This window comes from Cryptotermes secundus, unplaced genomic scaffold (assembly GCF_002891405.2).
Source record: "Cryptotermes secundus unplaced genomic scaffold, Csec_1.0 scaffold120, whole genome shotgun sequence".
Lineage (NCBI taxonomy): Eukaryota > Metazoa > Arthropoda > Insecta > Blattodea > Kalotermitidae > Cryptotermes > Cryptotermes secundus.
The window spans coordinates 1,360,041-1,373,440 of record NW_019742442.1 but is presented as its reverse complement, the minus strand read 5'-3'; the positions used below and the strand labels follow the sequence as shown (position 1 = coordinate 1,373,440).

The following is a 13,400-nucleotide window of genomic DNA, read 5'->3' as shown; positions in this document are numbered from 1 at the left end:
AACGAAATTAATAAAAATAGTGATAATAGTAAGAGCTAAATTATTTCAGTATAAGATATGTTTCATCAACAGAGTTTTTGGTCCAAAGACGTCAACGTTTCTACAGACAACATTAGCAGCAGAAGCGCATCTAGCAGAGGGGCATCAAACATAAAGAAAATAAACTAATTTCAATAAATAACGGGATTTTATCTGGTACTTTCTGGTAAATGCCCAACAGAATTTAACCTGCGAGAACATAATGCACAGCCAGTATATTGGGAGGCATTTAGAGGAAAGATGATAGATCATTGGAACAAATACATAGTGTCTCATTATCATCTGGTACTTCCGAATTTGTATACATTACTTGCTATCGAACGCGACACTATTAAATTGTCACAGATCTTTCTACACATATTAAAATTTGTTTGTTGCCATTAGCAGCGCTGAATTGAATAAAAGTTTGCGTCGCATACGATGTATTCGAAAGTGTTAGTTATCAAAACCTTGTAATCTTCTTGTGTATATTGTATTGCTGTGAACAGAAAACATTCTCCAGAGATTTCTGTTGATGTTGCAGCAGCGAGAGGCTCTATCTAGGGGATTGAAAAACAGCTTAATGAAACAGGAAATGTAGGCGACGCATTGACGTAGAGCATCTGCCCGTACGGAAGACGTCGGTGCAGCACAGGAGACAGTAAAAAGTTCAAGAAAAGTGCGCGACGTCTTGTAAAAGATATTGGAACCTCGTCCAGAACTTAATAGAAAATCTGTCATGACGAATTGCCGTTGTTTTCGTACAAAATTCAGCTGGGGCAGCCATTGTCGTAAGGAGGAATCATGAGACGTTACACTTTTGTTTGTGAGTACGGAACGCTTAGGGGGGGTGATATTCCGAGAGTCCTGAATGCCACATGGTTCTCCGCTGAACGTGGAAATTTCGTTTCCATGTTCGTCGAGGGTATAGTCACTTCTGATGATCTTAGTATGCTGAGTGATGAATTTGTCGTTTTCCTGATGGGTTATGATATTTTCATAATTTTAGTCTGGTTTTAACAAGAAGGAGCCAGACCTCACCAAGCAACGCAGTGCTTGGCTTTCTTCATGACCTTTCGAGGGAACACTCTTGTCGAACCTACATCCTCTGCTGCTTGAGGGAGAACACTCATAACCACTAACATCACGGGACTTAAATGTTTCTGATTTTCTGTGCGGATATTTAAAAAATATAGGGTCTAAAATATCACTGCAGAATTGCGGAACTAAAAACTGCTATCAAATCACACATTAAAGCCATTTCTGCGGGAACTCTAACCAGTGCTCTTCGTTTCCATAAAGTTAGTGACCTTTCGGGCCATCAGACGGAATATGTTTCCCCAAGTGTAAAATGATCTATGAATATTTCATATACCTAAATTTCCTCAATAACAAAGAAGTTACACAGTTCTTAAATTGTCAAATGATAGAGAAAACACCTTGTATTGTGACACAATGGATGCAGACTCAAACAGAACTGAATATTCGGGAGGCACATGAAGGAGGAACTGCATTTATTCAGGAAAGTACCTTGCTGACACACGATACCGATTGAATTCAACACAGCGTCACTCCATCTCACTGGATGATCATGTTCCGACGGCTTCAGGGACTGCTCCGTTCTCATGGAGAAAACCAGGGCAACTGTTAAAGTAGCCACTATGAGGGCGTAGGTGATCCACACCGTCCGGCTGAAGGGCAGCGTGTAGATGATCGACATTTCGGAAAGCGACGGCTTCAAGAACATGAAGTTCCCCCTGTAGCAGAAACGCTATATCGTCTTACATTCTGCGGTACTGTTCATCCCTTTCGAAATTTAAACTACACGCTAAAGCCGGGATACGAACCAATGCGCTGAATTTAATAATAATGACGACATATCTCTCATGAAACTTTATAAGACATTGCAAACACTGTTTTACACATCATGCTTCCCATAAAGCTGTTTCCTCCTGTCCCATTTTGGCATCGCAGCCTGGTTAGAACCTCAGATTCATCTACTCTTAAAGTTTTCCTAAGCTGTTTCCTCTTTGGCAGTAGGTCTCCTTACGTGGAGGATCAGTTCTTCATAACGTTTTTCTGCTTTCACAAGAGGAACTAAGGAATGCAAGTATTATGTCTCGAGGGGAAAAAGAAGTTACTTGTATTTATCTCTCTCTCAAAATACCTAAATACATATAAACCAAAGTACTTTAACATATCCTGTATACAGGAGTAACTGAGGGCGATCGCCATTACAGGCGACTCACACGAAAGGAAATGCTTCTGCCGCATAGTCGACGACGTCCAGTCGGGCACTCTTGATTAAGAGGGTGGTGGCTCCAATGTCCACTAGGCCGCGCTGCAGGAGCCCTGCTACCCCAGCATACCATTTCGTACCATTTATCGGAAACCCCCACGCATCAGTGAGCACCAGTTCCATCCTGAAACGAAATTACGCACCATTATACTCTTCATATAAAAGTTGCTTATTAGGGGGCATCCTCGTCTTCATGGTTCACGCACCTCAATACATTCACAGGCTTCAGCCTTCTACTTTAATTGTTCAACTGACCTCATTCTTGTTCTATGTTCTATCTGCCTTATATCTTCACATATTCTATTTCAACAGTCCTTCAGCATCTTTGTACAGGCCTCCGTAGCATTTTCTACAATTATATTACGAGTAATGTTTACCTAAGTTCCTCGTGTAAGTTTATTGCAATATTAATTTTCGTCTGAAATTCTATGTCAAGTTAAGGATATGAAAATTACAATTTCTGCAACTTCTATTCTTGCTTCCTCACTGTCATCCCATTTCTATTTCATGTTATCATGCTTTGTCCGTGACTTAAACCACGTTTGTAAAGTTTAAAATACTTATACACGTCTCTTATTTTATCAAAGTGATGGTAAAGCATTCCATTCGGTTAAAATATTTATCTCCTCTTTTCCAAGTCTCTCCCACAATCGGGCACTATCACATCTGTCTATTCTGCAGGTTCCTGCCTAACATGTAATTAATCTCTTTTTTTCAAACTGAAATACAAATTTGTGGCTACAGTTCCAGGTATATCTTACGACGACTACATCCCTTCAAATTCAGAAATATTTGTAGCAACACTGCCAGGAAACCTAACTTATGTACTTAGAGTAAATTTCCAACTAACCTCAGCTTATACGTATTAATATATTAAGTGTATGAACCCAATACAGGCAGTTCAGTATGGTTCAGTATATTTTGTTTCAATTTAAGAATCACTGGCTTCAGTTCGACCCCATACTTTCCAGATGCGGTATTCGATATTTTGCATGACTCATTAGACTTGCTGGTGTTCATTCACTGCAGATATTGATCCGTTATTGCAGGTATAAATGTATAGCTACAAATGAAATAAATACGTAAAGCCAGAAATTATTTTCCTTTGTATTTCATTAAATATTTAGGCCTAAGATTTCGAAATAGTTTCCTACTAAACGTTTTAGACCTTAACGGCATCTACGTTTTGTGTCCTGTACCAAATAATACACAGGGAGCCATTTTGAGGAAATGGATAATTTAGATGTGAGCTTCGTTTAAAGTAAGGGTTATATTTCAATAAAATAATCCAAATCGAACTTAACCAATCATTTTCTGTGCAGTCATCTAATAACAAATTTCTTCTACACTCACTAAGGAGGCAGAAGGCCCCTTCGAGAACTTGGTACTTATCTACCAAAGTACTCGTACATGTCATTTGAAATTAACAGACCAAAATCTTAATACTCACCGCCGTGGGAGTCTCCTATCTGAAGTACACGATAGCATCGAAATCCATTCAGTGTATTCGGAGATCGTTGTGTGCAGAGACAAATGTACACATCATCTGCACTGCGTTTGTTCATACTCTGCCTTAAAATAACGCATAGATACTGAATATATTACCTGAAGTTGAGCATCTCAGCAAGGTAACATGTTAATACGTAGCTCAATTTGCTCATCGTATTCAAGTGTCTGTAGTTCAAGTCCAGAAAGTGTTCCCATGGATCATCTATAACCTGAGAAAAGAATCAATGATAAGGTATTTTTTTGTCTACCTTCCTTCCTTGAAAGGAAAGGAGCCTAGGTTCATGAGATTAACATTCAGTATCTGCGTGTCTGTTGTTCTCCCATTTCAACTTATGAATAATTTGGCAGATTTTCACGAAATTTGGTACGAGCTTCATGCCACTGGAGGTTATCAAAACGCCGTACTTTCCAGTTACCTAAAAGCAGTAATAACAAACAGCGATGACGCGTAGTTGGGAGGCTGAAACTATAACAGCGCCACGTTCTTTATAGACTTAAAATGATCTATGGTAGTAGAGATTGAAAAAATATCCAGCCGTTGTTATAAAATATAAAATATAAACACGGCGACCAAATAAAAATATTCTCTAGGTAATGATAACGAAAACTCATGAACCACTAGAACGAGAAATATGAAATTTGGTACACAGATAGGTAATAATCATGCCTAAATATGGTTAATACAACTATAAAGATGGCGACAATGCGAAGCCTTGAGATTAAATCCGACAGATATAACGTACAAAGAATCTGTACTGAAGTAATAAGTTCACCATAGAAATAATGTTACAATAATCAGTTTGCTGGATTACAAATCTATGCAACAGCAGAAAAACTTTATGAATTCTGCTCGGAAATCCTTGTTCTAAGAAGCGGAAGCATGAAAATCTGATATTCCAAATTTGTAATTCTGTAAGAGAGAATCCACGTCCCTCTCCGACCGAGGAATGTGTTTTCTTTCGAAATAATTTCAAATTATTTGAAATATCTAGCTTATTCTTAACGAGTTTTCAGTACAAATTCATGACCTGGCGTAAATGCTCTGTAAGGCTGTGCAATGGCTCAGACGCTTAGTCGCCGGCTTCCTACACCGGCGGCCCGGGTTCGAGCCCAGGTCACGTCTTCTGAGATCTATAGTGAACAAAGTGTCACTGGGGTAGTTTTTCCTCTGTCAATTATCATTCCACCGACTGCTCCACGCTGATTATCTATAATCCTGGGCTTGCACAATAGGCCAGTAGTGGCCGAAGTACCAAGTGGACTCAGTCTCACCCCTCCCCAAGAAACTAAAAAAAGGTGTGTAAATTTCTTCGGATGTTACATAGTTTATGCCTCACAATGTGATTTCTTACAATCTTGGTCTCTTTCTGAGTGACATAGGTGAAGGTAGGAATTCACCTCCGGAACCGAGTTCCTGAGTGCGGGACTTCCGTTTTAGTGAAGATTACTACGGTGACCAAGAGATGGCGGAACTTAATTTGTATTTCGAACCACGAGCAGCCCTAGTACTCCGTAGATGCACAAGGCTTTGAAGGAAAGGAGGGAATATGGAAAGGAGAAGGCAAGCAGAAAATTCGCTTGTATCATATTACACCTTCTGATACTCACGGCAACTCCTGCTTTGAGAACTATTTCCTTGAAATCGTCCCTCCGTGGTGCATGTGGCAAGAGCCTTCCAGGACTCCAGCCACGGGGAGAAGTCACTGTGAGAGGTTGATCTGCAAGCCTGTAGATATTCTGTAACAGGACTTGGTTGAAATCAGGTCCTGGACGAGCCAGAGTCACCTGGCTGTCTAGTCGCAGTTTCAGTGTTTCCATGGCAATCATCACAGGATCATCAACTGAAACAAGTGTCTCTCCAGACATGGATAACAGTAGCCAGAAGTGCAGCCCCTTGAAGAAGCTGCGGTTTGAAGCCTGTAAGTTTAGATTTTAATTTAACTTTTAAACAGCTGCACAAAGCTTCCCGAATCGATCGTTTGGAGTGCAAGAAAATGGCGGCCGCCGTCCGAGGAACAGAAACACTCACCCTCACGTGTGATCACTTCATTCTGCTTTAGTCCGCAAACGAACTATACCGATCGAGCCCCCGCCGCTTGTCGGCGAAGTTAGTGCCAATTTTAGCGGACAGAAGGAGTCGCATTGTCAGCGCAACGAATCCCTATGGCCAGGATTCGCATCAATAGATATAAAAGATGGTCGTAGCATGAAATTCATGATATTTAAGATAGCGTCAAAATTCACGGCGGAAGCATTAGAAACTACCGAAACACTAGAAATCAATGAAAAAATAGACTCGGAGCAAATTTTCATTATTTTCTCGGACTCGGCAAGCGTGTTAAAAGGAATTAGTAACTCCTCTACAATAAGCAACACATCGCACATTACACAAATGCTTAAAGATAAAATGGAGAGACTGGAATCGCGAGGAAAAAAGAAAGATCAAATTTTACTGGATCCCGGGGCACGGTGGAGTTGAAGTTAATGAGAAGGCCGACTTGGAGGCAAAGCAAGCAATCAGAGAAGGCAGAGATAGTCAATTACTATTACCGGTTGCAAAGCTTAAAACCCAGTGGAAAAAGAAAGGCAAAGAAGAACTTCACAGTTTTTGTCAAAACACCAAATGGGACAGAGGAGAAAGCTACTTTGAAAGGTACTACAGGAAAGGCTCGTCTCCGCGGTTCCGACAGATAAAAATGAACCGCCGCGCCTTCGTGTCAATAAACCGTACGAGGGCGGGATACACCAGTCTCAAAGCAAGCCTAAACAGATTTAACTGTGACCACGGCCGAATGCGAACGTGGTGATGGGCTGCAAACGGAGGAACATATCTTCTGGGACTGTAAACAGTACGAGGACCAACGGGCAACAATGATGGGCATTTTGTATGAGACCAGCAAAAAGAGTTACCCAAAATCAGGTACAGGGCTCTTAAGGCTAGAAGAAAAAAATTTCTGCAAGGCGTCTGTTACTTCATAAACAACATTCCTATATTTATATAAAATAGATACGTAAGAAAAACAAAAGAAGTAATTTTACTGATTATTTACAGTATACACACAGATTTACAGGTAATATTTTTACCTTTCACAAAAGAAGAACACAGATTGAGTGTGTCCGAGAACATGTTCTTGAAGAAAACATTTGGAATTAAGAGAGACTAGGTAATGCGGGGGGGGGGAGCTTCATACTTCGCACTCGTCAGTAAAAATAATTATCACAGACTGTGAACTGAATGGCATGAATAAGGCGAGAACTGCATACAAGCGTTTCGTTGGAAAGCCTGATTGGAAGAAACAATTTTGGATATCTAAACATGAGCAAGAAAATAATATTAAAATGGATCCCAAAGATATTGGCGCGTGAATTTGTGAAGTGGATTTATTCTGTTCACGAAGAGATTATCAGGGAACGTTTCTCATGACAGCAATGAAGCTTCGAATTCCATAAGAAGTAGATATATTCCCCAGGAGCTTAGCAATGATCAGCTACTCAAGAAGAACGTTGTATCATGAAATTTGTTAATTGTTATGATTACTGGCAAATATTGATATAATGTGAAGTTTTATATATATTCGTACCGTGTGGAAAAAGAAAGTACTTAGTTATTTTGCCTTATCAATGTAAACAGTATACAGAAATCAAAAGTAAACAGATAATATTGTGACAAATTAGAATTTATCTAAGACAAATATCCTACAGACGATTTAATTGCAAGATCACATATTTAATGGTATTAAGGAGAAATAAATTGTATTCTACCGTTATATACAAGTAATATAAACACAAAGGCCAAGAGGTATGTAGAATTACACAGAACACACTTGGAAAATATGTTGACTCATTCCTTGTTTAGGCGTGAAAAATTCGTCATTTTAATATTTAATATATTAAGCTGGTTGAGGGGCTATGCTACAATCCAAAAGGTCGCGGGTTCAAGTCCCGATGAGGTCATTGGATTTTTTTCACCTGACCTAATCCTTCCAGCTGCACTATGGCCCTGGGGTTGACTCAACCTCTAACAGAAGTGAGTACCAGGAATTAATTAAATAATTTTCCTGGGGAGTAAAGCGCGGCCGGCGCGTAAGGCTGACAACCTTACCGCCATCTTTGAGCCGATTGTCTAGATAATGTGGGACCCTCAACGTCTCACAACCCTATGGGCCTTCATGGCCTGTTACAGGGATAGCTTTACTTTTTTTTGCGAAATTTGGTATATGATACGTACTCAAGATTTGTGGTGACGTCTGCATACGAAATACATAGATATATTAGGGTTAGGGATTTACGTTTAAGTGAATTTTCTTTAAGAAACTTCATAGTATGTAAGGGGTACTGTACGCGCTTCTAACTTCTTCTTATATTTCGAGCTTAATTGCTTTTACATACATATCTATAAATATATTGTGACATGTAGACCCGCTGCTAGGGACAAGGTGGCAAACATGTTTCCGTAAAGATGGATTCTTGGAAACCAAGACGACGTTTCCGTGGATACGGGCGATCAAGAGGCGTTTCCATGGAGGAAACTCAGATCAGAATAAATTCAGCCGTAGTTCAGATCAGAATATATAGAGGCCAGAATGGAGCGAGTCCTAGGGAGTCATTTATTATGAGTTATTGTAATTTACTGTGATTACGAGTGATTGTAAAGGAGTGATCAATACATTCAATCATCCAATCCAAAACTGCTATTATTAGTCACGATCATAAAATAGTGACAATATGAATATAAACGTAATAAACATGTTCCATTTTGATATGTGTCTGAAAGATATATTACTTGGAACATTTTTCTGAATTACGTTCCCGATTATCGGAGCCAAAAAGCGCCATGTTACAGTAAGAAATAAATACTACAACTCAAACTTCATTGTTACATTTGTATACAAGTGAACGGTCTATACTCACTACAGCAGCATACCTGTGTAAGGATCTCGAAACTGCCAGCACACCGCAGATCAGCAATGACAGCCAAATGTCTGTATTCCGCTTCCAGAACTGAGCAATTGGTCGAGTCTTCACAGTGCTCAAGCGTGTTCAACGGCACATTCTTTTCTGACAAGCGTTTAGCTAGCTTCAATTGATCTATGTAGAATCAGAACAAAAACTTATTTCAAAAGAGCTTTTTGGTCATCCATGATATATAGACCTATTCATACAATGCTTATAATCATCATTTTCCAGACTACCATAATAAACAAGGAATGTCGCTATTGACATAGAATTTAATTTAAGTAAAATTCAAACGAAGAACGAGCCCTCTCTCTATTATGCCCTCTTTAGGTACATACATATGCTGTGTACACGAGCCCGCGTATATGTATGAATAAGGCCTATGTCTGGCTTAAGGAACACTGTGATGAATCTTAGTGTTCCATAAAATGTTGGTGATTTCTTGAGTATCTGAGCGACTGTTAACTACTCTAGAGGGGCTGAGATCTATGGAGTTAATTTCCAGTATATATATAATTCTGTATTTCAGAACACATATAAGTAAAAAAGTACAGATATTCCTGTAAGAGGCAGTGGATGTCCATAGAGTTGTGAGATGTTGAGTTTCCCACATTTTCTAGACAATCAGCTCATAGATGGCAGCAAGGTTGTCAGCCCTAAGCGCCGGCCGCCCTTTATCCCCAAGAATATTCCAAGAATATTCCTGGTACTCATTTCTGTTAGAGGCTTAGTCGACCCCAGGGCCATAGTGCGGCTGGAAGGATTAGGTAAATTGAAAAAATCCAATGACCTCATCGGAATTTCAGCCCGCGACCTTCCGGCTTGTAGCATAATGCCTCAGCCAACTACGCTACCACGTGCCACCATATATGTGTATATACATGTAAAATAAACCTACATATTTTATAAACTGATTAGGTTAGTCTAGCACTAATATTCTAGACTTGAATTCTGCAGGTGTTCGGTTTGAATCTTGACCGGGAAACCGGCTAATACAACTGACTTTTTCCTGTTTCTTTTTTTTTTCAGTCCTGACGGTGAATTCCAGGATAATACCTCGATTATCCATGATCATTCTTCATTCACCAATCATCCTATGATACGGCGCTAAGTATTCTAAATGCTGACAGCAACGTAAAGTAAACCAGGAAAGAGAATTTGATAAAACAGAATCGTTACAGCATGAGTACAATTTTATTTAACAAACGAGACGAATATCCGAATATTAAAAACATCTTAATACGGCGCTAAACATTTCTATAATTAAGCTTGTAGTCCTCGATCAGCATGGCATAGAACACGTGTAACTGTGTTTAATTATTTATTTGTACTTTACTTAATGAAGTCACTAACTCTGTACATAGCAACGAATTACTGGATGATAATGAAGAGGAAATATACAGAAAACAGTATTCATGTAACAGTTCACGATAATACACCGACATCTGTGTGGTGACACTGAGGAAAACTACGAAGAATCCTCAGAATATCAGGTTCCCCGGTCGAGATTCGATCAGGACATCTCCTGATTACAAGTCAGAAGGTTTATCGTTAGAGTCAATTTGTTCTCTAGTAAGTGTATTTGGACCCCAGTGAAACTTAAAATTAATTCCAATAAATGCGCATCTTATAAATAAAGATATTTCACTTGTGAAACAGACATAGCATTCGATATTGTAAATTCACTGTTCATAATATGTACAGTAAGTTATCAGTTATTTGAATTAGTTAAATTAATCCATACAGGTACATCATTTAAGCAGCTACCTGGTTTCTTCCAGCAAGTCATGGCTATTGCGGTTTTCAGTTTGTTCTCAGTTATGAATTCAGAGATGAGCTTAATAGCGACATCGATGTCAATCCCGAGGGCACAGCAAGTAAATAAACTTATCAGAGCTATAGGAACCTTCCGCATTGTAAATGATGCTGCTACATTCACCTTAAACACAGAATAATACATATTACTTACAAATTTAAGGACTCAAATTCAATAGTACTTTCTTATTTTTAGGTGTGCCATCCATCTATGCGAAAACAATGGATGCCTTATAACAAAACTATTTCTATTATGAACAGTTTTGAGCGTCCGTCTGACTTCTCTCTCTCTCTCTCCCTCACCTGTATTTTTTGTAATCTTAAATATAATTAGACAACGATATAAATAAGGCAAATTTGACCCTGTGTTTAATTAATTAAGCACTACGCCATGAGGGCGTATGGGGGAGTGGACATACAGATCCACGTTTTCTTGACCTCACACTAGTTGGAGGTGGGTGGTCAGTTTCATGTCTTGGTCGCTTCACCACTGGAGAAATAGCCCCCGGTACCCATTGAATAGGGGGCTGGGTGGGCCTCAGAGCCAGTTTAGATTGCGTTGAACTTCGAACCCTCGGTTTTCCAGTTCGTAGCCAGTCGTTAAATCGACTGCGCTCTACCGGCTGCAATGATAAAAATATGCTGATAAAATATAAATCCCAGACTGCATAAGGCAGTTACGATATTGTCACTTTAATTTATGATAACTATAGAATAACATTATATACAATATTTAGAAATAAATAAACTGCTTATACAAATAACAGTGTAAATAAGGAATAAGTAAGTAACAGATCTTACGTGTATTTTCCGTAATATGTTCTTAAAAACGAATGTACTGGACAAACCGCTGTCGCTGTGGACAACCACAAGAAGCGGAGTTAGGCTTCAGGACTGGGATTAGGGTCAAAATAGTCACCGCAAACCTTTTTTTTCTGTGGCGCTACAGCCCCAATTTGGGCCTAGGCCTACCTCCATGAAACTCTCCGTTTCACTTCGGTTTACTAGATCTTACACATACGGTAGGACTCCTTGGGCGAGTGATCAGCTCGTCGCAAGGCCTCTACCTGTAGACAAACACAGAAAAACGCACATAAACATCCATGCCCTGAGTGGGATTCGAACCCACGATCCCGGCTTCCGAGCGAGCGAAGACAGTGCATGCCTTAGACCGCTCGGCTACCGTGACCGGCACCGCAAACCTTACTCACTTGTATTACGAACACAAACATACAAATCTAAGGATTATGCAATGAGCAGAATGACAAAGGGTGGGGCAAGAGGCGCGCGTAACATTTGTGCACCTAACATTAACACTGGCCCAACATCTTGGACACCTCGTTACGCTGTGCGACCAGCGGCGTCGCTGCCGATAATGTGAGTCCACTTACCTGTTAAAATCTCGAGAGAATTTCCCTTTCTTCTTTAACATTACAGCTCTTCCTGTATACAACATTGGGAACTTAAACCATTTGAACTTTATTCTTGGTCACAACAAATTTCAAACTAAAGAAAACGCATTTTAAAAATGAATATAGCATAGAAAATTACAAAAGGACTACGTGTGTCATTCAAACCCGCCGTTTCTTACGTCAGCTCCTACTGGATTCTGCACTCTGAGCAGGTGAATATGTTTTCTTGAAGCTCGTCACTATTTTGTTTTCTATCAAAACCAACTTCGTATAATAAACATCATTAAGAGACACGAAGTTCATGTAATACTTTCTAAACATCATTTCAGCATAATTACATTCTATTCGAACGTATAAAGGATGGACAGAAGGAGAAATAAAACTGGCTTAACCCTGTTACCGCAGCGAGTATCACGACTTCGCGAGGTACCAGCTCGAGTCTCGGCTGGACCATCAGGTTTCTTAGGTGATGGAATTCCCATAGTTTGAGGGCCAAATTAAAGAGGTTTAAACCCTGTTCGGGCTGAAGATCAAATGCTTGTAACAACACACATATTATATCATAAGTCATACAAAATACAATGAATAACCTCAGATTATACTTCAAATAAAAATAATTAACATTGATCAGCGCCGTACAATCCTATATTCTGGAGTATAGCGTCGTGTCCTCCGTTGAAAATCAACCGACATATCGGAGGAACATGTCGCCTGGATCATCATAGTTGGAGAGTAAGCTAATCAAGAGACCAGCATAAAACAGGTAGGAAGCAGAGCTCTGATTCCTCCGAAACGTCGGTTGGGTCTAATTTTAAGAACTACCTATTTCGTAATTTCGGATTTTATTTGTAAATTGCGACCACATGAAGATGATCTAAAAGATTAAAACTTGAAATTATACCGTAATAATAAATACATACATATTACACAAGTGATTTATTGTATTGGCGAATATAAAGACAATTATACATTAATAAAACAACAGGATGCGAACATTAGAGATTGTGACGTACGTTAACTTCGCAGGCACAACTTCAAAGTTTCGCATCCTTTCTTTTATATATGAAAATAAAATAACAATTACACAAGTCAAAAGCCAGGTTGGACTAGAGGTAACACTTCAGACACCGTAGTCGAGAGGTGCTCGATTCGATTCTCTACCGGGTCACCTGCTAACCTGTTCCTGTATTTCGTTGTTTTGCTCAGCCCCTTCCAGGCATATGACGGATCAATACCTAGACTAAGCAACGGTCGCTCTTCCCAACTCCTTTCCAATTCGCCATTCTTCTCTCATCCTCCTACCCGAAAACATATAGAGTAGGACTTAATTACAGGGCTTAAATACAAACATCGTATGGAGGGAGCCGATGTATTGATCCACGTTTTCTTGA

At 39.5% G+C, this 13,400-nt stretch overlaps 1 protein-coding gene across 1 annotated transcript; it reads right to left on the bottom strand.

The window, feature by feature from the left end:
* Positions 1-223: 223 nt before the first annotated feature.
* LOC111873070 lies at positions 224-12,491 on the bottom strand. The gene is made up of 9 exons (XM_033754943.1): positions 12,402-12,491; positions 10,550-10,721; positions 8,751-8,914; positions 5,435-5,743; positions 3,923-4,035; positions 3,768-3,839; positions 2,268-2,441; positions 1,549-1,775; positions 224-228 (listed from the first exon to the last, which is right to left on the bottom strand). The coding sequence occupies exons 1-9, from the start codon at positions 12,489-12,491 to the stop codon at positions 224-226; spliced, it is 1,326 nt and encodes a 441-aa protein (XP_033610834.1).
* Between the last annotated feature and the right edge of the window lie 909 nt (positions 12,492-13,400).